The sequence below is a fragment of the Hemicordylus capensis genome, chromosome 6, assembly GCF_027244095.1.
Source record: "Hemicordylus capensis ecotype Gifberg chromosome 6, rHemCap1.1.pri, whole genome shotgun sequence".
Taxonomy (NCBI): domain Eukaryota; kingdom Metazoa; phylum Chordata; class Lepidosauria; order Squamata; family Cordylidae; genus Hemicordylus; species Hemicordylus capensis.
In genome coordinates this window covers 146,999,456-147,026,511 of record NC_069662.1, presented here as the reverse complement: position 1 = coordinate 147,026,511, position 27,056 = coordinate 146,999,456, and the positions used below count along the sequence as shown (strand labels likewise).

Here is a 27,056-nt window from a genome sequence, read left to right as displayed (position 1 = left end):
GGACTGACAAAATCTAAAAGGCATGCATAAGTTGAGCTCTAATTAAGGCAAAAGAGGCAGAGTTCCTGACCCGGAGCGGCAATAATATTCTTGAAATGAAAAATATTTGAACTTTGCCACCAGAGTCTGGAGACAGGCACAACTTGTCCTTTCACTGAAGGGCTAGAAATTATACTCCTTAAATGAGGTTTTGTTATCTCTAGGCTTCAGAATTTCAGGTACTTCTTACATTCCAAAGCTAGAATCTGGAACAAGTTTTACGGAAACACCCTGAGCTTGGTTTCTTCTTTTTAGCTGCAGCACTCAACAATCCTGAGACTTCTTATGCCCATGTGTAAAGGCTCAAGTCAGCTTTCATTCCTACATCATGAAACACACCATAGCTGTTTTGAGTAAATTCCATAGGAAAATAAGAAACAATACTAATAAACAATGACAACAGAAGCACTGCAGGGAATTATTGCAGACTTACAGGCAGATATTCTGAGTGTCAAATGTTTGGGATCAGGATATGAGTCCTTGGATGCCTTAAGAAAAGTTAGACTTTTCATTTGTCTTTCATCCAACTTACTTCCATGAAGTTGAACAGAATCAAGAACTGCACAAATTGTAACTAAGGTTGCCACTTTGGATCCTGGAAACACACCACATCCAGAAGTGGGATGTGCAGCAGGAGCAGAGCAGTGGTACAGGGGTCAGGGGGTCAGGATAGTTTACCGTATTTTCAGCGGTTTCATCTGCTTCCTCACTGCCCTCCCCTGCCCCAGTCACTAATGGGAGCTGTTGTGGCTATCCATTGCAGGGAAGTGGGGGCACCTGCACCCCCTGCTGCACCATGAATTGGTGCCCTAGGTGACTGCCTAGGTCCACCTAGAGCAGGGGCCAACACAGCAGCTGAAGGAAGGAAGCAGATGACAGGGCTGGGGAGGGACCAGTTAGGAGAAGCAGGATGCTCTCTCCCCTGCTGCATCATGGGATTTAGAGGCATGCATCTGGTGTCCATGTTACAAGATGGTGACCCTAACAGCAGCTTAAGTGGCATCCTCTGCCTCAGTGACATTATGGCATGTGGAAAAGAGAACTACTGAGCAGAATGTGTTGTTTGCAGGATACTGATCAGCATTTGGAGGAACAGAATTCAGACGTCTGGAAAGGGGGCAATATGTGCATGTGGGAATTACATGTTTCTCAGAAGCTGCAAAGCTAGCACATCAGAAGAAGACTCGGCTAGATGCCTTTGCTTTGACTTACTAGCTTTGCATTCCAGAGAGACTTGGAATAGGATTCAAACAAGCAATCTTCCATATGCATTCAGAATTGGTATATCACTATGAGGACTGTACTGTGTGCCTTTGCTGGATGTCCACATTGGCTCTAGCTTGAGATTTGTGGGGAGGGGTCCCAAACCCTTTAACTCTGAAATCTTTTGAAAAATTGCCACTGGGATTTGTTTACCTAAACCAGGGGTTCCCAACCTGTGGTACTCCAGATGTTGCTGAACTACAACTCCCATCATTCCCAGCTGCAGTGTATTTATTCCTTTGCTTATATGTCCTTCTAGACCAGGGCTGCACAACTCAAATGCCCCAGTGGGCCAGAACAAACCACGATGTGACGTTGGGGGCAGAGGTCAATTTTCAATGCATTATTATATTAAAATTAATTATTTAAAATATTGATGAAAGCAATTATTAGTTACTTGTGCATCTTTTCCGCTCATCAAGGGACCCAGAATTTTAACTAAGGATAGTGGCCAGAAAATAGACCCTGTCCCTGTTCAGTCACTGGGGCAACTGGAGTGCATGCCAGCCCCAAACAAATGCCAAGTCCTCTCCTCTCCCTAAACTGCTGTTGCTTTCAGGTTGCAATCCTAGGCATGCTTACTTAGGAATAAGCCTCACTGGAAACACTGTGGGAATATTTTCCAAGTAAATATCCATAGGGTGGTGCTGTAAGGCAGTTGCAGAGAAGATGGCCACCTTGAACAAGAGGGAGCTGACCCAAAGCGTGACCCTCTGCCTTTTGGCAATGCTATTGCTGCAGAATAATCCTACCGACGGACCAGCAAAAAAGTTGTGCAGGCTGGTTTTGGCCCTGGGGCCTTATGTTGTGCAGGCCCACTCTAGACACATATTGCCGGCTTACCCTGCCCATTCCTGTAGCGGTGTCTTGCCCTGCCTCCTATCCTACCTGTCCACACCATCACCAGAATAATCAAATGCCCCATATTCTTGTTCTGCATTGTGGGTATGCTAAGAATGGTCATGGATAGAGAATCTTGACTTCATGAGGAGGGGAGGATGAGGCCACTGCACAAAGTTCAGGCCTTTTCCAGAGTTACAGTCTTGTTACAAATCTTGAGGAAAAGGCCAGACCAGTTTTGGAATGCTTGAGGTTTATCAGGCTTAAGAGAGCTGAAAGTGGGCCATTATTTCTAATGCAGCATTTTGTCACAGCAGGAGATGGCAATTTCATTTACTCGCAAGCAGATGAAAACCAGAAAGGCAAGGTTGCACAGCTCATCAGCCCCATCATCAACCCGCACCACGCAGCACACTGCATGACCTTCTGGTATCATATGTCCGGCCCTCACGTTGGCACACTGCGAATCAAACTGAGGTACCAGACACCTGAGGAATACGATCAGGCCGTGTGGATGCTGAGTGGCAATCAGGGAAACTACTGGAAAGAAGGGCGGGTCCTTCTCCACAAATCTGCAAAGTATTATCAGGTAGGCACAAAAGAGCCAGAACTCAGGAGCAGCAACACGGGAAGCTGTCTTAGACCAAGTCAGACCCTTGCTCCATCTTGCTCAGTAGTGTCTGCACTGACTAGCATCAGGCCAGAGTCTCTCCCAGCCCTACCTGGAGATTCTGCCAGGGATTGAACCTGGGACTTTCTGCAGGCAAAGCAGGTGTTCTACCGCTGCAGTGTGGCCCTGGATTCAATCTCCAGAATCTCCAGTTGAAATTACAGTATCTCAGGGCCAGGTAAGTACCCTGCTCTTGCTGGTCAGAACAGTCAGTTCTGGGCTAGATAGAGCATTGGGCTGAATCAGTATAAGGCAGCTGCATCTGTTTATAAAACCAGGGCTAAGCACCTGCCTGCATTTGGGAGTGGAAGAGGCCAAATCCACATTGGAGGCTTTATGGTGAGCATTCAGCCCATTCAGTGGTGGACCCACAAGCCTCTTAACTGCAGATCAATGCAGTTGTGATGTAGGGTTCTCTTATGTCACATTGTTACATCCAGAAAGGGAATACTTTCTTACTTCAGCTTATTCCAGCCAATGAAAGGTGCAGCATGTACCACAGCAGACCACTTCTAATAGCCTTGGACCATATACATCCATAAGGCTTAAAGCTGCTCTTCCTTCCACAGGGTTTGCCATATGGATGTCAAATTTACATTGTCCGGGATGCTCATTTGCATTACAAATGTCTCCCTTCTGCTTTCTCTTCCATATTAACAACAATCAGAGATTAATATACATTGGCAGATCCAAGGCCATTGAAGCCACATGCCCAAGATTAACATCAAGGGAAAGTTTGTACAGACACTATCCTAGACTTGAGTTACTCACTAGTCCTACTCAGGAGTTAATCTACCTAATTTCAGCAGGACTACTTAAGAATAATTTAAACTGGATACCAGCCTATGTGTGTGCACCAAGAGTGCCATGAAACTGACTGCCAGGAAATTTAGGACTGACAAAAGGAAGTACTTTTTCACACAGCGCATAATTAATCTATGGAATTCCTTGCCATGGGATGTGATGATATTGGCCACCACCTTGGATGGCTTTAAAGGGGTTTATAATGGAGGACAAGTCTATCAGGGGCTACCAGTCTGGATGGCTATAGGCTACCTCCAGGTTTAGAGACAGGATGCCTCAGAATACAAGAGAAGAGAGTAACAGCAAGAGAGGGGGCATGCCTTCATATCCTGCTTGTGAGCTTCCCAAAGGCATCTGGTGGGCCATTTTGGGAAACAGAATGCTGGACTAGATGGGCCTTGGGCCTGATCCAGTTTTTATGTTCTTATGCTCACAGCATTGCAGAAAAGGACCAGACTGTTTTATAAACTCTGGTCCATGTCAGAGTTGCACCCTCACTGCCACTACTGTTGTTTTTAATTCTAGAAAAATGTGTGCAACATCCTCAGCCCTGAAAGGTGGCAAATTGTATGACTATTTGCCCTTAAGTGATATGCTTGCCTAAGAACTGAATTAAGAATCCCTAAACTCCGCTTCTGGGTAAATATTCTAAACCAGCATAATACTCTTTAATTTTACTAGGTGGTGGTGGAAGGAGAAATAGGAAAAGGAACTGGAGGAATTGCAGTTGATGATATTGACATTGACAACAACATAGCACAGGAGGAATGTCGAAGTAAGTACTACAACCTGCTGGTGACTTCTAAAATCCGGGGATGGCTTTTAAGATGGTGGTGGCCTTATGTAGTTTTTGTATTTAAAAATAAGTTAAACATTGTAACATCTACCGATGAATTAATTGGGGGAGACTCTATCGTCAATTAAAATGTTTTTAACCAATGAACTGTCTAAACTAAGCATACTTAACCACTGGGGAGCAGTTGCAAGGGTAAATGGGATCAGAATTTTTGGACATCCTTTAGGATTCCATTGCCAATGTATTTTCCACATTTCAGACACTGAGGCTGTTCACACATGCAGGCAAGACCAAGCTAAGGCAGCCAAGCCCAGTCTTGGCTGCACATGAAAAGCAGCTGGAGGCAAGCTGCTGCCGGTGGCCGCACCACAGTGGCAAACCCGCCTTCAGAGCCCACCTCTAAATTGGGGTTAAGGGAGTGAACTCTCCTTTACCCTGTTTTGAATTTTTTATTATTATTTTTGCTTGTCTGTCAGTGACAAGCACTGTAGCCAGCACTGTAGCAGTGATGGGCACCCAACTGTTTCTGAAGGAATCCTCACAATCAGGGGCGCACCTAGGTCCAAAAGCAGTCCGGACCTGAAAGGCTTTGGAGACGTCACCGTGACGTCACCGGCATGCAACATTCCCTATTCACACTGTGCAGGCATGCTCGCCGGACAGGCCACCGCTGCGGGGGGAGGCCTGCTGTGCTTGCCACTCACCCCCCACACCCCAATGGTGAAGATGGCAAATATTGGTGCGAGGTGGTGGCAGGCGGGGCAGCAAGGCTCCGGGAGCCCCCCCATGATCATTGGGAGGCCCGGCAGGAGGGCACAGACCTAGTCCCTGAGGTCCATGGCTAAATCCACCACTGCTCACAGTGCACCATGCACTCGCATGATGCATTATGGGATTTCCGAGGGCTGGGACGATGTGTCTTGGCCTCGAAACCTCCGCACTGCCAGAGGCAGCTTGTGAGCATCTGACTCCCCTCCCCACTTGCTTTATTGTTTAAGTCATTGAAGTTTGCAATCAGTGAGGCTGTTCTCACACGTAGGAGAAACCAGGCTAAGGAAGCCCAGCCCAGTTTTCCTTGTGCATGAGAACCACCTGGCTCCCAGTGGCATCACAGTGGCAAGCCTGCCTCTGGATCCCACCTTCAAAACAAGGTTAAGGGAGTAATCGTCTGCTAGACCCGGCTGCTTGCTGTGGGGGCTGGGAGACTGTGGGGTTCCCAGCCAGCATTGAGTGTGGGGGGGGGGTCCCTATGATGCACCACACACTTGCACTTGCATGGTGCGTTATGGGAGTTCCAGGGGGCGAGGGAGGGGTCCCAACTCTCTACACTGCCAGATGGGGCAGCTGCACATCTGGGCATGCAATCTCCGCGCGCAGACCAGCGGCCCAGATCATCTGCAGGGAGGTAAGCATTTCAAGGCTTCCTTCACAGGGCTCTTTCCCAGTCAAGTATTCATGTTGCATCTCCACAGGTCTACTTCCATTGTCCTAGCCCTGTGGAGAATGTAAGCCACCATGTCTAATTGAAATTGTCAGGAATGTGCCACAACATCTGTCGAGACTTTTACTCTCTAGCAGCCTAAAAGCTTGTCTTCCGGTTAATCTCACAGGCTTTAGATTGCAGATGGGCTTACTCATAGGTAGGATCCTAGCATAGGATGTGTCTCTTGGAGTTCAACCCAAAGGTCTCTCTCTCTTTTCTGAAATCCCTACTTCCTCACTGTAGAACAATTTCTTGCAGTTAAGTACTGCATGTGTATGATTAAGGGTTTTGCAGTACTGGGCTCCAAGATTATAAATACAATGAATGAAACATGCTAATTTCACCTCCTGATTTTCATTTTCCAGAGACAGAAACCCCCTGCCGAGAACTCTAAAATTGTGCCAAGTTGGGGTGGAGGGGGGACTTTTAAACCTTTTTTCTTCTTTGCTAATTTTGGGAGACTAGGTTAATGAACAGCTCTGTCAAGCTGACATAATCATGTTCCAAGAGAGGAGGCAAATCCTCAATACCATTATTGCCAGCATGATAGCCAATCAGTGTTTGTCACCCTAATAATCAATGTCAATTCTCTTTGCCTTGTTAGAGTCGAGTGATGCAGGGAACGAAATAGACGAAGTGGAGCCAGATATTAATCAAACAGGTAAAGTGCTCTTTTAGTTAAAGATTGACTTGATTTTCATGTGAACCTCAGTGCCATATTAATTTCTTTTCATCCCCATTGCAATAAGCCTCTTTAATAAACAAACGTAGGGTTTCTTTACTTGTGTATTGGTGTAGTTTAAATTCTATTCATGTATAAGACTTCCTTAAAATATGTTTGGGCTGCAAAGAGGTAATCAAAGACAATCATTTGGGGTGGGGGTGGGGGTGGAGGAATCCCCAGAACGTTGCAGGGGGCAGGTGAAGTATCATTACCTATAGCATGTGTACAGATCTTACAAAACTATCGAGTTCCAAACACTGAGGTCATTCACACAATCAAAAACAGTGTTCTACCCGGATTTGGGAGATCTGTGTGTGCCCAATTTTTTGATTGTGTGGGAGCAAGGTAGGAGGAAAACCTGGGTAGCTTCTCCTCCTACATTGTTTCCACACAATCACTTCTACCCATGTTTTCCTCCTGCCTTGCTTCCACACAACTGAAAATTGAGAACACACACAGCTCCCAAACCAGGATAGAACACCGTTTTTTGATTGTGTGAATGACCTCACTGTCTAGGGAAGTCAACAGTGACCCGAACAGAACACATTAGATAGAGAGGCAAAACATGGGCCCGTTTTCCAGGCAACAGAGGCTGGTTCCAATACCAGTCCCTGAGTTTAGGTAAATTAGGTAAATTCAACAAAAGTGGGGGGGATTAGACATCTTCAGGATTATTTGGCAACTTTCAAAAATCTAGCCACTCAGTCCGCAAAGCACACCTATCTGAAGCAGAGTCTTCAAGCAGACTATAGAACCTTGTTACATTTGCATGGGCAGAATATCACATTTTGCTTCCAAGAGGGTCCATCTGCATAAGTCTGGATCAGCACTGCACAGCAGATCTCAGTGCGTGCAACAAAGCTTCAGGGCCCCCCAGTTTCCAAAGACTTCACCTCCCTTGCCCTCAGCCACCTGACAAGCCATTCCTGAACCAAATTCTTCAGTAACAGCCTCTAAGGCATTAGGAAGAGCTGCAATCAGAAACAAAAGCATGGGTGCCTCACTGCATTTATGGGAGGGCTTATGTGCAGCCATGAAACTCTTTGGATCAGGACGATGGTCAAGCAATATTCTCCACTAAAACTCAAAAGCTGTGGCAGGGTGTGTGTGTGGAGAGAGAAAGAGAGCGCGTCCATTTATTAAAGGAACATGATTTCTTCTTCAGGACAAAATTTGTGCATATGTTTGTCAATAAACATATTGATGTGGAATGCAAACCTTGCAGAAATCCATAATTTGAATTCATTATTGGCCTTCAGGACAGCCTTCAAAACCTATCTGTTTGGCCTGGCCTTCCAGGGTTTTTAATTTGTTGTAAATGTTTTTAACTTTCTGTAAACTGATTTTCCAGGGTTTTAAAACTGTTTTGAATGTTTTAATTGTTAATTGTTTTGTGGTGTTTTATAGTGTCTGTTTTTAATTGTTAATTGGTTTTAATTGTTTTGTTTTAATGTAAAACAAAACAGTGGCCCTGAGCCATTTTTGAAAGGGCAGTATAGAAATTGAATGAATGAATGATAGCAAGGGAAAGGGATACAAACCATTGCTGACTGAACAAGCCCCACCTTCCCACTAACCCACAATTTTAGATGGTAAGAGAACTATTTGTGCTGCAGTTCCTCATGGGCCATATTAAGCTTGTCTTGGCGGGGGCGGGGGGAGGGTGTGAACTTGAATGGGTTAAGAGGAGGGCAACCAAGATGGTGAGGAGTCTGGAAACCAAGTCCTACACAGAAATGTTAAAGAGACTGGATTTGTTTAGTCTGGAGAAGGGGGATACAATAACCGGCTTCAAATATCTGAAGGGTTGAAATGCAGAAGAAGCAACCTCTGCTGCCCCCGAGGGCAGGACTAGGGCCAATGGGTTGGCATGAGGTAAAGGAAGTCAACAAGCCAATCTGTATCCTGAAGTTACAGACCCAGCTTGCCAACTTCCCTTGCTTACATTGTTCTAACACAAGGCAGCAAATTTAGGCTAGACATTACGAGGCATTTCCTAACCCACATTTCCTTAATTGCCTCACGGGCTGTTCAGCAATGGCACTGGTTGGTTCTCCTTCTCTAGAGGTTTTCAAGCAGAGGCTGGACATGCATCTGCCAGGGATACAGTAGCAGTTTCCTGCACTGAGCAAGGGGTTGGACTAGAAGACTCTCCAAGGTCCCCTTCCAACTCTCAAGTTATCTTTCTGATTCTACGGAAAAAACAGAGCTCCACAGGCACAGAGCTATTTCAGCGTCCCTTCCTTAACTGGTCAGTCAGCCTTTAGGAAGTAGAGTCTTACTGACACCACCGCCTGCACAAGTCCTTCTGTTCAGCACTTATCTGCCAAGGCAGGGAAAGCAGACGAGCACGGGCATGGCATCACAGGTGGCAGCAGCAGTGTGTGCAGTAGAGCTGTTGCCAGGTCCCAGAAGTGCCATCATTCCCAGAAATGCCATGTGTTGATCCTTGTGTTGGGATCCTTGGACTCCAAACTACTGAGCTGGAGCAGTGGTTTGTAGGATCAAGCCATCAGCCTTTAGCAGCTGATAAGGGACTTTTCTACATCCCTTGATCCTGCTGACTAGTTCTGAGGTTTAACTGGCCCTGATGCTCATTGTACAATGGCACAGACAGAGGACTCAGTGCTCTCCTGGAACTAGCAAAATCAGTCCGTTAACTCAGAAGCCTTCCCAAGAGGAGATAACAGCATTCTCTGCAACCACAGCCTGTGTCTTTGCTGCCAGAGCACATGTGTAATGTGAAAAAATTTAGCCTGCTGGCTCAATCAGTTCCCAAATGGGGTAGAACCTATGAAAAGCCACTCAGGCATGGGAGACAAATGATAAAACCCAGAGTCCCATGCCATGGTATATTAGGCTTTTTAAAGCAATAGAACAATGTGTCAGAAATAAATAGGCTTTCTGTTATTCAGTGATGTATCCAATTCCAGCTGCTGTCACTAAGCATTCTGCTGTCACCACATCTCCACCCAAGCCAATGTCGTCTCCTTGGCTTTCCTTCCTTCCTTCCTCCCTTCCTTCTTCTTTCTCTCTCCCTCTCTCCCTCCCTCCCCTCCCTTCTCTTCCCTTCCCTCCTTACCTTCACTGAACAATGGAAATGCTGCCATTACATCACAGCTGCCACACTTTGTTTCACTGCAGGCTTCACTCCTGATTATCGTGAAAATGGGGAGCCCTACAACAACAACATCTCTAGGAAGCCAGGCAATGTGCTGAAGACCCTCGACCCCATCCTCATCACCATCATAGCCATGAGTGCGCTGGGGGTTCTTCTGGGGGCCATCTGCGGAGTGATTCTATACTGTGCCTGTTGGCACAACAGCTTGTCAGACAGGAACTTATCTGCACTGGAGAACTACAATTTCGAACTTGTGGATGGCGTGAAATTGAAAAAAGATAAACTGAACACACAGAATACTTACTCAGAGGCATGAAGGCGTAGGAGCAGCTGGAGAAGTTTGGGAGAACTGAGACGGACAGACATGTGACTAGCTGATGCTGGGGAACTGTGGATCTTCTTTTACTGTACAGGCTGAAAACTGCGTTGAGGACGCTGAGCCAAGCTTTTCTCAGGAGCTTCAGTGAGTGTACCAGATATAGTAAAACATGGACAACAATCTGTGTTAAACAATCTGAATCATGTACAGTCTACTTCTGTTTCTATTTTAATTTGAAATAATCAAATGCTGGTGTTGAGACCAAGTATGATTGACTTAAGAGGGGGTGATTCCTTTTATTTTTATTTTTATTTTTTGGACTTTCTGCTTCCCTCCCTCCCTCCCTCCCTCCTCATTTTTGTTTCTGGCCCCCACCCCACCCCCAACACTTTGATGAGTAAGTTTTGTTTTTTACTGTGCAAAAATCCAAGATGCTGTCACAAAGTGTATTTTGGTGGGGGTCTGTTGGATGGACATGCGGCCTGCAGCTCAGTGCCCAGAAGAAGAAAAACATTGGAGTAACAGCAACTTTGTGGATTCCTGAACCTGTATTTGTGTATAATTGCTTGTGTTGTGCATAGGCAAGGAGGGTTAGGGTGTTTTCAAAAGTACTGTAGCATCAGTACTGGTATAGTGTGTCAGCTCTGTTTACCAAGCAATACAGTCAGACTTTTATTGGTGTTTCTCAGTGTTGTACTAAACTTTGTGCTTGTGAATTCCATACAAAAAATGCGTGCCATCATCCCGAAACAACCGGCAAACCGAGTGTACTGCCTATAATTGTAACAAAAACAAAGCAGAAGTCCTTGGCACTGGCTAGTGTGTGTGTTCTCTCAAGTGCCTTTTTGTTTGTACTGCTTTTCATTTGCGTTCATATCATCAACTCCAGCTTTGTCTCTCTCCAGTTAAAAATCCTTGTCTTTATTACTTACCCCGAGGACTCACTGACTAACAAGAAAGTATATTTTAGTGTAAGTAAACCTTGGGGAGGCAAGGGCTAAGGGGATTGGACAACTTGGTGGTTTGACTCTTCCACTTCCTGTACTTCAGTTCCGTGTCTCTGGACCATTTTTGTACAAAGCTGCAATATCCCCCCCCCCTTTCCTCCTCCTTTTATTGTTCTTTCATATAGAATGTATTTTCAAATATAAGCACTCTCTTTCTCTTTTGCTCTTTCTCTTTGTCTCTGAGTAGATTGTTGCATAAGCATTTGCCATTGTCAAGGAAAGGAAAATGCAGCTTTAATTTGCTGGTAATGGCAAAAAGGATTTTATTCGACTTTGTGTTCTTCTCTCTCTCTCTCTCTCTCTCTCTCTCTCTCTTTTTTTTAAGTAAGGGAAATTTCTTTATTTTTCCCTCCAAAGTTGAACTTTGGGTTTCTTGTTAACAGCATAAAGTAACAGTATCTCTTTTTCTTTAGCACGTTATGGAATAAGGCTGCAGTCCTAAACACATTTAGCAGGGAGTAAATCCCACTGAACATAATTCAGTGGGAATTATGTCTGAATAATTATGTTTAGGACTGCAATATAAGCCTTTCAATTCTATACAAGGCATTCCTATTAATAGACAGCAGAGGAACTTTTGTTCTTTCCGTCTACCAGCCCTGCTACCCAATCTAAGAGTGATCCTCTCTGTGTAGCTCTCATTCAGGTTACTTAGGGTTACACTGATGCTGCTACAAAAATATAGATGGTGCTGTATTGTCTTAGCCAACAACTGATTTGCTCAATAAAAATGAATGATATGACTCGTAAATTAGAATAACATTGGTAGAATGAATATCCATAATATTCTCCAGGCAAGAAAGTACCAGGCCAGATTCTACCACATGGGAATTTTGTTCCAGATGGTTCTTTTACTGGTTAAAATAGAGCACAGTCTATACAACAGTCTCTTTATTTCCCCTTTATTTTCCGCTCTAGAAGCAGCTATTTTAATATTGGAAAAGTATGCCCACACAAAGTAACTGGCAATAGATGCAATATATTTAGGAATTCACTTATTGCCTGGAAGACTCCTATAGAAGCCAAGTGACAATGGGTGAAGTCACTGCATGGTGGTTTTGCCACATCAGTTTTGTGTGTTGAATATTTTTTTCAAATGCACCCTCACTTAGTGAGAGCTGGTATTTACTGTAACAGAGCAAACTCTTGAAAACCAGTGTTTGCTCCTGCTGTGGTCTATATGAGTTATTACCAAAGAAGGTTGCATTGAAATCAGATATTCTCCATGAGAAAAATCACCTCAACAAAAAGTAGTACGTGAATCAGGACTTAGTTATCCAAACTGCACTGTAATTGGAATACCCTGTTTGTTCATTAGCCCAAAGAGAAGAGCAAGCTCACTGTTGACTGCATTGGTTTCAAATAAAATTTAATTGTATCATGTAATTGCTCACTTCGGCAGCACATATACCAAAATTGGAATGATACAAAGAAGATTGGCATGGCCACTGCGCAAAGATGACATGCAAATTCATGAAGTGATCCATTTTTTTAGGGGAGCAACAGCAGGAGAGAGGGCATGCCGTCACCTCTTGCCTGTGGGCGCCCCAAGAGGCATCTGATGGGCCACTGTGTAAAACAGGATGCTGGACTAGATAGGCCTCAGGCCTGATCCAGCATTGCTGTTCTTATGTTCTTTTTGTTCTTATGTAATTACCCTTTTTTGTAAGGAGTTATGGACATCTTAATCTTAAGACACATGTCTTGAATGCATGCAGACATCATTCATGAAGGGTGAATTTCATTGCAAAGACATACATTTGGCAGGGCTTGAAAAGCAGTTGGCCCAATGCATATCTTGGCACCAAAACAGGACTAGTTCACACATTGAGCATATGAAGTTGTCTTCATATCTTTGATCCAAGTAGCCTAGTAATTTCTAATCTGAGTAGTGGCACCTCTCCAAGATCCTAGACAGAGGAATTCCCCAACTTATTTGCCAGAGATCCCTTTTTAAGGGACTTCTGCCACTGAGATATGACCCTTCCCCACCACTTTACTGCATCACTTAATACTCCAGCTCTTGATTGCTATCTGCCAAACGTATGATCTGTCTGCACTGAAGAGGATTGTCCTATTGTGCAACATCATTTAAAAGATATTTGTATGATGTTGCACAATGTGCTTGGTGATATGAAAGGCTTATCAGTTGTGATTCATCCATGCATGTAACTGCTTGATGCTACTAAGGTCCATGTATGATGAACATGCCTGTGTGAACCACCACACAGAATACAACCTTTGCTACTATTTGGCCTCTATTTAATGCAAAAAGTGTGCTTGGCATCATACAGAACCCAGAAGTGGCATGTTTGCTGTTCACTAAGGCCTTTTAAATGCTGTTGCACATGTGATGAAAGTAGCATTCCAAGCAGCCCTCAGATAGCAATATGGAACGTGCTTGCATGAATAGGCTGTGCATTAACATGCACACACACAAAAAAAATTGGGGGGGGGGGCGGGAATCCCATTCCCGAAAGCCCAGCTAAACTCATTCAAACATTTCAATTTGTTGTAATGGATGCAGGCTTAACTATTTGTATTGTCCTAGCTGGAACAGAAAAGCATTTGGCTGTAATCACTAGATTTCGCTGCTGTGTATCCTCCATTCATTTCAATGCGCACGCGCCAGCCCCACAAAAACAAATGCAATTGTACAAGAGCACAGCTTGGCACATTGAGCACTTCTTCTCCATATAATCTGTCCGAAAACTTGCTGTGCCAACCAGTAGTCTATGGTGAAGTGCATTGGCTGTTGCACCATTTGAACATCCCAGAATTGTGACATTGTAGGAATGTTACCCCAGCTTTGCAGGAACATGCACCAGCAAAGATATTCAAAATTGGCAAGGCAGAGTGCAAATCGTATGAACAGAATAAGAGAACCCATGTTGTTGCAGCCATTTAATGCTAGAGCAGAAAATGGGATCTGCGTTCTTCAAGTAGAGATTGAACAGAAACTGCCCTTCAACAAAGGAAAAATGATACTGCAACTTTAAATGGGAAAAAGTATCTTGCACTGATAAATATATTTAAAAATTATATGTTTATAAAGTTATTAATTTGTAAAGGCAGTGTTACAAAATGTTCAGTTGATATTGTTTTAGATTGTTTCATAATTTTGAAAGTGTAAAATAACATATTTTTTTCTTTATCAAAAAACTATAAAAAATCTTCTGTAGTAAAATGATTTCATTTTACTGGTATATTATTGCTTCATGTTTTTGTACCATCATAAAATTTTGTGCAGATTTTTTTACAGAAATTTTTTATTTTCTATGACAATATGACACTTTTAAATTGTTATTTCAAAATGAACAGCAAAGCCTTAACTTTAAATGATGTTTGTATTCTCGGACACTGAGTAGCATTTTAAAAAAAACCACATAGGATTGAATTGTAATTTAAAGTTTCCAAACAATGACTACTACATTCCAAAGAAACAGTTGAATTAAACATTTTCATAAAATACCCCATACCTTCATGACTTTTATTATCTTACAGCTGTACTGGTTTTAAAACAGCTTGCCTTTTTAACATACCTTTTGACAAGCACCAATGGCTTAGGTTCTCATTTGTTACCAAAGAACTTTGTGAAACAGATTAAAACATAGTAGCTGACATTATGTGCAGTTTCACAGAACTGTAATGCTGCACCCCGGAGTTCCTGCAGAGTCCTAAAGCCACCTCGATGCTGTTAAGAACAGGTGGTTGCATGAGCAGTGCTTCCAGAGTTCCCCCCGATAGGAAGCTGCCTTGTACAGAGTCAGACCATTGGTCCATCTAGCTCAGTACTGTCTACACAGACTGGAAGTGGTTCCTCCCAGGTTGCAGGCAGGAGCCTGAAGATGCCAGGGAGGGAACATGGGACCTTCTGCACAGAAGCATGCAGGTGCTCTACCCAGAGCGGCCCCATCCCCTAAGGGGAATATCTTCAAGTGCTGACGGATGTAGTCTCCCATTCATATGCAAACCAGGCTGGACCCTGCTTAGCAAAGGGGACAATTCATGCTTGCTGCCACAAGACCAGCTCTCCTCTCATTTGTGACAATGGGGAAAGCTGTGGAAGCACTGCTGGCACTGTTCTTAAAAGCATCAGGGCAAGGGCGTCCAAAGGAGGAGGCAAGGGGAGGCATTCCCAGCCCCAGATTGAGGCTGGGCCTATCCTAGCACCCCTTTCCCCAACTCTTCAAAGGCAACAAAGGGGAGCAGGCAGCAACAGCATCTTAGTGCCATGGATAATCCAGCCAGTGAGCAAGGCAGGCAGGCAGTGGCACTCATTCAGCCTCCAGTGAGGGCAGCCTTGCAGGATGAAGGGGAGGAAGGAGTGAGGGATGGAGGGTGCGCCACTCACTTTCCCTCAGTTTTGGGAAGTGGCAACTGAGCTTTGGCATGGGGAGCTAGCAAGAAGGAGCCAGCACAGGGTGTGTGGCACAAGCCTTCTCCCCCAGAAAGGTCCGTGCATCCTCTGCTGTCCCTGGGAAAGATTTCTGTGGACGCTCATGTGTAGGGGGTGCCTTAGGACTCTGCAGCACCATGGGGCATAGCATTACTGCTCCATAATTTATTTATTTATTTATTTATTAAAGAAATTTAATATACCGCCCACTCCGAAGACTCTGGGCAGTGTACAACAACAGGCAACATTAAAAATTACATTACATTGATAATTAAAAATTATGAAGAACTAAAGTAACTACCAGAAAACAGAAAAATGAACTACAGGGCAAAGGCCTGGCGCAAAAGAAAAGTCTTCAATAGCGATTTGAAGATCAGTAAAGAAGGTGCTAGCCAGATCTGCAGGGGGAGAGAGTTCCAAAGGAGCAGGGCAGCAACCAAAAAGGCCCTTTCCCGGGTCCTAGCGCCCCGAACATCTCGAAAATCAGGAACCGACAGAAGGGCCGTCTGAGCTGATCTAACCGGATGGGATGTAACTGGATGGGAGAGGCGGGTCTGTAGGTAGACAGGTGCCAGGCCCCACAAGGCTTTGAAGGTCAGAACCAGGACCTTAAATTGAGCTCGGAAGCGAATAGGCAACCAGTGCAATGACTGTAGGAAAGGTGTTACCCTGTCATATTTCTGGCACCCATGAGTAGATGAGCCACTGCATTCTGGACCCGCTGCAGCTTCCTGATCGTCCTCAAAAGTAACCCTAGATAGTGTTACAATAATCTAAATTGGAGATAACAAGGGCATGGGTCACTCTGCCGATCAAGGTAAGGGCGTAATTGGCGAACCAGATGAAGCTGTGCAAAAGCACCTGGCTGCAGCTTCCACCTGCTGCTCAAGCAGGAGGCATGAGTCCAAGCTCTTTTGAGGGCAGCGCCACCCCATCTAAAACAAGGTTCACATCCAGCAGTTGGCCGTTACGAGGGCTGAATAAAAATAAATTCAGTCTTAGTGGGATTCAGTCTGAGCTTGTTTTGATTCATCCAGACCTTAATAGCTTCCAGGCATCGAGTAAGCACAGAAACAGTGTCCCCAAAACGGTCTGGGATGGCAATATATAGCTGAGTATCATCAGTGTATTGATGAAATCTCACCCCAAAGTGGGAAATGACCTGACCCAGTGGCTTCATATAGATGTTAAAAAGGTCAGGGGCAAGAACTGAACCCTGGGGAACTCCATAAAGGAGAAGCCATGGGTCAGAGCACCTGTCCTCAATGCATACCAACTGGAGACACCTGCTAAGGTAAGAATGGGACCACTGTAAAACAGTGTCCCCGATACCCAACCCACGCAGGCAGTCAAGAAGGATAGCATGATCGATAGTGTCAAAAGCCCCTGAGAGATCGAAAAAGCTGCTGAGAGATCTAGTACTATGCATCATGTCAGTCAGCAACAATGAAGCCAATTCCTCCTCTGCTCGAAATCCACCTCTGAAAATGCCACAACACAACACAAGGGTCAGCATTCACTATTGAATATTCAGGTGAAATTGCCCCACTGAAACTTAATTAATACAAATTTTGAACGGACATCCTACAGACACATGCCAGAGAGAAAGTCCTCTTTGTGTGGAAATGGGTTTCTGTGTGCAAAGAAGCTGTTTGCAAAAGCTTGCTGAATGGGAGAAAAGGCTGGCCACTGGAGGCAAATAGGTAGTGACACAGTCAGCAAGCATGCTGGGAAGTGGACAAGCAGTCAAGCAATCTGATGACCTCTTCTGAAGACCTTATAGGGTATAAGACCCTATTGGTCACTTAAGTCACCTGACCCCCTACTAAAGCAGTAATTGCAATACTGCCTTTTAGCCATGCAGATTGGTCAAGTATAGCAAAGAACACACCAGTAGCTCCTTTCCCCACCAACAAGCTACCATAGTAGTACATAGCAAGTCAACATAGAGACCTTCCCATTGGCTGCTGCTGGTATTCATTCCCCTTTCACTTCTTTCTCCTTTTGAGCCCCTTTGGGATAAGGAATCATATTTTCATTCCTTTTGCTATGGGAAGTGTTTTAAGAAAAAAAAAATTAAAAGCAGTGCATAATATCCCTAATAATAACAGGGCAAACATTAAAGCATTAAAGTCCTGGGTTGCAGGGATGCCCTTCAGCACTTTTCACCTATGTCCAGAAATCTGCTCAGGCCACCCCTGCATTGACACAGGAAGTTGAAGAGGACAGACCTCTAAGAAGAGTTTAGGGCTATAGTTCTTCCACTACTCATGCTGACCTTGTTGGTGCATTTGGGTTGGGTATGTCAAGTGAACTGACACAAACATCTCCATCTAGAAAAGGACTTCCGGCACAAGCAAAGAGACCAGAACCAACTTTTTACACCTCTGCTACAAAGGAACACAGGAAGATGCCTTATACCAAGTCAGACCATTGGTCTATCTAGTTCAGTATGGTCAACACAGACTGGCAGCAATTTCTCCAAGGTTTCAGGCAGGAGTTTTACCCAACCCTACCTGTAGATGCCAGGGGTTGAACCTGGGGCCTCCTGCATGCAAAGCAGATGCTCTAAAACATAACCTAAGGGGAATATCTTACAGCAGACAGTGCTCACTGGCAGTCACCCATCTCGATGTACAGTAAGACAAACCCAGCTTAGCAAAGCAACAATTCATGCTCGCTACCACAAGACCAGCTCTCCACACTGCACAGGCCTCTGGGTGCTGCATCTGGGTGCTGCTGACCCCATACCAGTCTCCTCTTGAGACTTGGAAATCTTAACTTACATGGCCCTGTTGGAAACTTGGCCCAGGACTAAGGATTGGCTGTAAGGAAGATAGGATGCTGGTGAGGATGAAATATTTCACATAGGTGGAGTGGAGCTAAACAGGCAGCACGTTCCTGGGCAGGGAGCAGGAAATGGCAGCCATGTTCCCTTTGTCATGTGAAACAGTGCTCTCTACAGCAGTGAATGGCTGACATACTGCCCGAGGACCCAGCAGCCTAGGAATTGAGTAGTTATGCAGTTGCACAAACACAGTTGTGCAATAATGGGCTGTTGGAAGTAACAGCTCCCTGTCATGCAACTGCATTTGCATAATTGTGCAAACATGTGCAAGACTGCTCTTGTACAACTGCACAAATGCTCCATTCCTAGGCTAAGGCTTGCACAGTATGTCAGCCAATATACTTACAGAGCTTTGCTAGCAGAGATTTGCTCTTCCATTATTTATTTATTATTTATTCAATTTCTATACCGCCCTTCCAAAAATGGCTCAGGGCAGTTTACACGAAGAAATAACAAACAATTAAGATGGAAGATTGAAGTGAATGGAAAAGAAAAAATGTGGAACTCCATGTGCGCATTGGATTGCCCACATGGATCAAGGCCATTGTGAACCAATCTGCTATAGTGGAACAATTAAGAGGCAAGTGTGGATATGTGCTAGGCAGTTAAGCAAAAAGATATATTCCATTATGAGATGTTAAAAACTGTGCTTCTGGTTAACAAGAGGAATGAAGTACCATAGACAAGAAAAAATTTAAGCGTGAACAAATCATTGCTCCTTGAGCGGACATGCTACTAGGCTCAAAGAGCAGGATGTGGTAATTACAAACTGTAATGTGAATTAGCTGGACTGCTGAGATCAAGTACCATTCATGTTACTGAATTTGACACTTCTTCAACAGTCAAAACCAAGTTTAGAAATTGTGACTCCAGGGAAACTAAAATTGTAGAATGGATTTTTAAAAATGCCAACAGGAATCATTACGCATAATAAAAGGCAGATGGGGATCAGATATAAAATAGCACTAGAAATGGCAAAAATGTATACCCTTGTCCCCAGTCCATAAAAATGAGTTCGCAAAAAAACTATTATATCATCTTAGCTATTGAATGAACATTGGCATCAGATTTGAGATGTAGACTGGAAACTAATGAAGCAATATGGGAGAGCAGCTTAGGCACAGCTAAAGTGTTGCAGGCCTCGATAGGAGCAATTCCCATTGCAAAAGTGACAAGCTCTTAGTTTGAAAATAGTGTGTCTTTTCAGCAGTGTGAATTGAAATGATGAGCACAATTGAGTTGGATGTATTGTGTAACTAAGCATTGTCTTCTTGTCCAAAGCATAAAGGTAAAGAGTGCTGTCAAGTCTATTTCAACTCCTGGTGACCACAGAGCCCTGTGGTTGTCTTTGGTAGAATACAAGAGGGGTTTACCATTGCCATCTCCCATGCAGTATGAGATGATGCCTTTCAGCATCTTCCTATAACGCTGCTGCCTGATACAGTATCAGCGGAGATTTGAACCGGCAACCTTCTACTTGTTAATCAAGCATTTCCCTGCTGCGCCACTGAAGATGACTGTGCACTCCAAAGCATACTTATCTCTATATGTATGTATGTATCTATGTTAAGTCCTTGGGGTGGAGTCAGTCTTCACTTCTCTTGACTGGTTGTTTCATCAGTTCAGTTGGTTTTGCTCTCCCTCGCTTGCAGAAGTGACTGTTTCCTTATCACTACTACTACTACTACTACTACTAATATTTATATACCACTCTTCAACCAAAGTTCACAAAGCGGTTTACAAAGAAAAATAAATAATACTTAAATAAAATGGTCCCTGGTCCCCAAAGGGCTCACAATCTAAAAGAAACATATAGGCAGACACCAGCAAGAGCCACTGGAGGGATGATGTGCTGGGGCCGGATACAGCCAGTTACTCTCCCCCCACTAAATAGAAGAGAATCACCAATTTAAAAGGTGTCTCTTTCCTCAGTTATTAGTTGATGTTAGAACATAATAAATAATTAAGATGTTGTTTCTGCAACTAAAGTTAAGCCTCTTGTTTAATTTCAAGAATCACTCTGCAACTCTGGGTTATGGGCCCAGGTTATATCTTAAACAATCTCAGAGGCATTTTATAGGTGAGAAGTGAACAAGATGACTAATTTTGAATCTGTAAGGAAGCATCCTACTATGGAACTGCTGAATGATACTACAAAAAATGGCCGTCCAGAGTCAAGATGTTGCTAAATACACTTGGGCCTTTTCCATATTACCCACTGCCACAGATTCACAATGTGTCCCATAAGTGCCCCTGCATATCGCCAGTATTTTGACATCACACTTGCTGCACTGTCAGCAGGGTGCTGTTCATATTTACCAGGCTCTGTTTCAGATTTTATTGCTGCGTTGCACCCCTACAATGTTGTAAATGTGTTGCAGGAAAGTAGCTGTATTTTCCCATTTTTAGGAGGCTTGCCCCATTTTTAATGCACTGCAATGAAGTGTTGTTTGGGTGGTTCAAAACACAGTGTGACTATTTTAGGGAAGCGAAAAAGGCAGGGGATAGGAAGGGGCTCAGTGAGGCTGGATCCAAAAGAGGAGGGATGGGCAGCGCTGCAAAGAAGGGCCCACTTTGTCAGGCTGGAGCCTCACAGCCCTCGGGGCACAGCTCCTCCTCCTCTCCTCCCCCCTTCCCCAGCACAGTTTGCGGAGTTAGGCAGCATGTAATCTGGAAAATGTCCTGCCTTTAAAACACATTGGAGTGGACAGAAAGTATGAACGGCCACCCAGCCTACAATGAATCACTGAACAACCCTTTTCTCTTGGGTTGAATCTGTTGCACTATTGCATCACACTTTGCACTGCTTTAACCAGTGCACATCTTGTGGTCTGGAAAACTCCCAGGACTATCTTACGTTCTGTAGCAGGCCTGCTCGACTTCAGCCCTCCTGCAGATGTTGCCCTACAACTCCCATAATCCCTGGCAATTGGCTACTATGGATGGGGAATCATGGGAGTTGTAGTCCAAAAAAATCTGGGGGGCCAAAGTTGAGCAGGCCTGTTCTGGAGGAACAGATATCAACAGAGAATGAAAGTAAATAACAAGAATGGGAGTCTGCAAACAAACAGCCATGGAAGACATATCTCTGACTGTAAGTGATCAGTTAATTTATCATATAGAAGATAAAATAAAAGCAAAAGAAATGTGGGGAAATTAAAGGAGTATTTCAACAAAGAATACCAAGTTTCTCTTATGCTGCAGTTATGCAATAAAAGATTCAAAGAGGAAGAGCATCTGCAAGAGCACATATGCTCATTCTGGGGGATACTGAGAGAGTTGGAGCTGCAAGAGATAAATATGCCAGAACCAGCAAAAATTGGACATTTGCTAAATTCCTTGAGAATATTGTTAACTTTCTGCAAATTAGAAAAATTTGTAGAATTTTGACTCTGCAAAAGTCAAATTATCTGCAAATTATAGATAATGTAACTTTGAGGTTTGTGCAGGAGCATTTGCAAGAATTTAACCTGAAAAATCAAACTGAGAGGGAGGAATCAATTAAAAATCAAGCCTACAAAGTTGCTGGTGACAGACAATGCTTTATATGTGGGAGTACTTCATATATGAGAAATGCATGCCCTAATAAAGAGCAAGGAAATTATTTCCAACAAAGAAAAGTGAATAAGAGTAAATTCTAGGAAAAGGGCTTTTCTAGCAAACAGTCTCATCTATGCAATAGTGAAAGCAAAGGAAAGCTGTGCATAATAGAAAGTATGCATTGCAAGTATCTGCAGGATTGATGCAAGTCAAACTAGAAAATATATATTTGGATAATGAAACTACTTCACATTTCTTCAGTAATTTACAATAAGGTAATTTACCTATTAAGGTTTGCTTTACCTCAGCTGGTGATTGTCTGCATGATTGCCACCGGGTTAATAAGCTTCCACCCGACCCACGGCCATTTCCGGCAGTGAGCCAGGGGAAAGGAGCAGTTGCACTAGTGCCCCCAGGGCACCCTGGGGTGTGGGAGGGGGGAGTCCTCCCTCTCCCAGTGTCTCCCTCTACCGTACCACTGCTCATGTAAGCGTGTGGTGTAGCAGAGGGGAGGACAGTGGTTGCTTATCTGCCAGGGAAGACAGGCGAACTCCTGCCTTCCTGACAACCCATCCTCCCTCCCTGTGAGGTCATGTGAAAGACCTCACTGTCTCTCTTCCTGTCCAACTCATACTTACCTCTATATGTATGTATGTATGTTAAGTCCTTGGAGTAGAATCAGTCTTCAATTCTGTTGACTGGTTGTTTCATCAGTTCAGTTGGTTTTGCTCTCCCTCTCTTGCAGATGTGACTGTTACCTTGTTAGCTAGTGTTAAGAAATAATGAATAATTAAGATGTTCTTTCTGCAACTAAAGATAAGCCTCTTGTTTAATTCCTTATAAAACAAGGAATCACTCTGCAACAAATTGTTCTCTGTCATGTGTGTATGTCTCTTCTTTGGATCCTAGCCAAAGTTAGGGGTATTATCAACAGCTGAAAGGGGAAGCAGATTAATGCACACAGTGGCAGGTCAAATGAAGGAATGACTATGAAAATAAAATATAATTCCGCCACACAATGCATTCCAATCTACAACATTTTATCAGGGGAACATTTTTGAGAATGTATGGGGCAGGACAAGGCTTCAATTCCCTACCCCCAAAATGTTACCAAATCCTGTCAATGCTCCTTTATACCACTCATTTGCCAGATGAAATACAATAGGGGGTCAGTTTTGGCTTAGGGGCTCTGATATTAATTTCTCGTGAAGATGGTGGCTGGCATACAGAGCAAGGAGGCAACAGTGAAGTGAGACAGCAGCCTAAGAGAACTTCCCATCTAACTGCACCAGTTAAATGTTTGATGCCCTCTCCTTCACCAGGAAGCCTTCTGTGCCACCCAAAAATATGTCCCCGAGAACTCCTCGGAGGAGAGCTCCTCGGAGGAAGAGGGGGATATTAGTGTAAAAGTAAATTTTTAAAAAATCCTTGCTCTATATGTCAGCCCATGCCTCTTATCAATGTAAAACCCCAGCTGTTTCTTCTGCTACTAGTATCATGAGCAATGATGTAGGGAGGTGGGCAGCAGAACTGGGACAGACCGCTATCACCACCTGCCTTTGTAACACCACCCCCCACCCATGCGCCACACACCCAAAAGGACCAAACTGCTTGTGCTGGCTTCAGAAGAATGTCGATGCAGGGGTGTGTGGCTGACAGTCGGGCACAGCCACGTAGCCCCTCACCCTCTCTAAGTTGGCTACTGCTTTGTTCACCATCCGGATGCTTCCTTTCTTTCCCTCGCTCAGAGTGAGGCAGAGAAAGGAAACACCCAGCCAACGAACAAAGCACTATCCAGCTGGCTGCGTGTTGGGCAGGGGGCGGGGGGAAGCATGCGCCCTGGTAGTCCCTGGATGTCAGCAGAGCAGGGACATCCCACCTTCACCTGCCGCTCATCCAAAGGTAGCTACATCACTGATTATGAGTACGGTGTAACATTTTTGGGTACCATGCATCAAGTGCTATACAGAACTACTCTATTTTTCTTAAGCTGCACTAGCAAAACATCCAGTAGAACAGTTATTGTGAGTGGAAATGAATTGGTAGGAGAAATAAAATCAGCTGGGCCAGGAACTCATAGGAGCCAAAAGCCTACCAGTGATTATGTAGAACACTCTGATAATTACTGGGTCCATGGATCCTAAACAGACTACTTGGAAGTGAATTCTGTCAATTTTTGTGGAAGGCATTATGACACCCTGTGACATCTAAGGAGGATCAAAATGATTTCCAGGTCAAGGGTAGTACCCACAAGTCAATCCAGAACAAAGCTTTCTTGGTAACTAGTTTGATTCTACAGAACCCCATATTTAATGACTGACATAATTCAGTGTGTCATATGAGAGGAGTTTGGGTAATAATACTTGTAACAGTTGGAGAGAACTTCAGTAAAACTCTTCAGCTCACAATTTCCCTGGAAGATCTGAGGCCAGCAGTAACTTGTTAACATGCTTATGGACTAGACCCAAAGGTCCTAACTGGAGAACTTCAACACCACATGTCGAAACATCAACAAAGCAAAGTTTTGAAACACATCTGTATGACTTGGCGTGAACTCAATATGGCACAGACAACAAAATTACGCCGTGTTACACTGCAGACGATGCTTGACAGGAATAGCTTCTGACAGCACTTGTCTCTTTAAATTCCCCCTCAGTCACACACTAATTAAAGTCTATGCAGTTGCTAGAAACCCAAATTAAACTCTGCAATTCATTACTTTTGATTTGTTGTCAGAGGCAAATCCATTTTCGTGTTGATGTTTCTGAAGAGCTCGTTCAAGGACTTCAGCTTCACTGCCTGCTCTGACCAGTACCATTGCAAGATGAAGGATGGCAGCAGCCTTTAATCTGGATTTGGTTGCAGCTGGCATGTCACCGTGATATGCACTGGAACAGCCCAATGTCCCTCTGCACAGTCAGGGCCTCTCAGAGATAGAGGAAAATATTTGGGGCAACAAGTTTGTACCTCTGGATTGCAAGTTTGCTTCAGGCCTTTTCTAGCTCTCTGGTCAGGTCAAGGAGAATGGCCAAGGGGCGAGGCAAGATCAGGCAAGCTAGAATCAGTTCTCATTAGTCCAGGCAAGTGGAGAGAGAAGCAGATAAGAAGAATGGTAGGGCAAAAGAGTGAGAGAAAGGCTTGTTAATTCCGAGTGCAAAGCAAAACAGGCAAAATGAGGGGGAAGAAGTGAACCTATGAAGCTTCTTTATAGCCACCTAATGACGCAGCAGAGAAATGACTTGACTAACAAGACAGAGGTTGCCAGTTCAAATCCCAACTGGTATGTTTCCCAGACTATGAGAAACACCTATGTTGGGCAGCAGCGATATAGGATGCTGAAAGGCATCATCTACTGCACTGGAGGAGGCAATGGTAAACCCCTCCTGTAGTCTACCAAAGAAAACACAGGGCTCCGTGGGCACCAGGAGGCGACACCAACTCGAAAGTACGTTTTACTGTATGAAGCTGCCTTATACTGAACTTTGGTCCATCTAGCTCAGTATTGTCTACTCTGACTGACAGCAGCTCTTCAGCATTTCAGGCAGGGGCTTTCCCAGCCCTGCTTGGAGATGCCAGGGATTGGACTGTAGCCTTCTGCATGCAAAGCATGTGCTGTATTGTTGAGCTATAGTCCCTCACTTAACACAACCTAAGTCACGTGTTCTCAACCTTGTGTCCACAGATGTTGTTTGACTACAACTCTCTTTGACCTCAGCAACAATGATGATGTTGTGTCCAACATCCGGCAATACAAGGTTGTGAATTCCAGCCCTAACCTGTGTGTTTATTAGGCACAGCAGGTGCTTTGCTGCACAGGCAAAGGTCTTGCAAGCAGCAGATGAGGCAGGAAGCTTGTTTCTGAACAGAGGAACATTCAATCACATGAGCCACCACAGGGAGGCCACATTCACACATCACGCGAAACCACAGTTGAATGGGGCATAGGTTGGACTTTGTGAAGGTCCAAATGCATGCTACCGTGGTTTCAAGGCAAAAGCAACCTGTGGTTTCCCTCACAAAAATCCAGTTTCAACCTTTGGTTTGTAGTGGGTTTCACTGCCCCAACCTGAGGTTTTGTAGCAGCAGCATTACGTCAGAACATGGATGCCACCATAACCATGGTTTCATGAAGTTTCTGGAACCGTAATCATGGAGAGGGTGGCCCAGACCCACCCGGGATTGCTCCTACTCCATGCCTGCGGTGCTTCTTGCTGACTGCCTCTCGAAGCACTTGCCACACCCCCATCTCCAATATAATAAAACAGTTGCCCAGCAACAGGGATGCTGCCATGTCCCATCCCAAGCTTCCAAGCCTGTCAAACAGGGAAATCTCACAGGGGCATGCCCTGTCCATTGTTTCCCCCCCACCTCCTGTCAGTCAGAAGAGAAAGAGGACAGGATGACAAGATGGGCACTATGTGCTTCGTTCCCAAAAAATGAAGCGATCAAGATGTATGTTCACAATCACATGTGTCACAGTGGCAACATAGGAACATAGGAAGCTGCAATATATTTAGTCAGACCTTTCGTCCATCTAGCTCATTATTGTCTACACAGACTGGCAGCACCTTCTCCAAGGTTGCAGGCAGGAATCTCTCTCAGCCCTATCTTGGAGATGCCAGGGAGAGAACTTGGAACCTAGATGCTCTCCCCAGAGTGGCTCCATCCCCTGAGGGGAATACCGTACAGTGCTCACATGTGGTCTCCCATTCAAATGCAAACAGGGCAGACCCTGCTTAGCTAATGGGCCACGTCATGCTTGCTACCACAAGACCAGCTCAATCCCATTAGATTTCTGGGACAGCAACATATGGCAGGGTGGCAATATCTGGGATCCAGTCAGGGGCGTAGCAAGGTTGGAGTGGGCCCAGAGACAAGATTTTAAAATGGGCCCCCCCCCCAAAGTCCAGGGCCTCCGCACACCCCAGGCCCCCAAGGATTTAAGTCTGATATTCCAAAATAAGTATGCTGCCTGCAAATACATTTCACTGAATACACACACACACGTCACAATATATAGTGATATACATTGAGTACTATACATTTGTATTACTTTTAATGCCTAGAACACACTAGAAAGATGAATTATTAAAATGGGCCCCTCGCTGCAGATTAGCAAAGGAGACTTTCAACCATGCAGGGTGAACCTATGTTTGTTTTCCCAGAATTCTGAACAAATTCAGTCAAGTTTGATTGCAGGAGG

The 27,056-nt window shown here is 44.4% G+C and overlaps 1 protein-coding gene, 1 long non-coding RNA gene and 1 other non-coding gene across 5 annotated transcripts in view; 2 read left to right on the top strand and 1 right to left on the bottom strand.

Annotated features, from left to right (window-relative positions):
• NRP1 (neuropilin 1) overlaps positions 1-14,537 on the top strand; it is a 215,631-nt gene extending 201,094 nt beyond the window's left edge. For both annotated transcript variants that reach the window (XM_053261193.1, XM_053261194.1), the window contains exons 15-18: positions 2,460-2,731; positions 4,298-4,391; positions 6,500-6,556; positions 9,764-14,537. In XM_053261193.1, the coding sequence (XP_053117168.1) occupies positions 2,460-2,731; positions 4,298-4,391; positions 6,500-6,556; positions 9,764-10,056 (716 nt within the window). In that variant the 3' untranslated portion in view covers positions 10,057-14,537. The remainder of the gene's footprint in view (positions 1-2,459; positions 2,732-4,297; positions 4,392-6,499; positions 6,557-9,763) is intronic.
• LOC128329649 (uncharacterized) overlaps positions 1-27,056 on the bottom strand; it is a 116,737-nt gene that overhangs the window by 61,705 nt on the left and 27,976 nt on the right. Inside the window, exons 1-3 of one of the 2 annotated variants that reach the window (XR_008309742.1) lie at positions 24,573-25,355; positions 22,492-22,619; positions 10,045-10,198 (exon numbers count right to left, since the gene is read on the bottom strand). This is a non-coding gene — a long non-coding RNA (uncharacterized LOC128329649). Of the gene's footprint in view, positions 1-10,044; positions 10,199-22,491; positions 22,620-24,572; positions 25,356-27,056 lie in introns of those variants that run through there. The other variant, XR_008309741.1, reaches the window with a different exon arrangement.
• Positions 12,453-12,559, top strand: LOC128332223 (U6 spliceosomal RNA). The gene has a single exon (XR_008310629.1). It is a non-coding gene; the product is annotated as a U6 spliceosomal RNA (small nuclear RNA).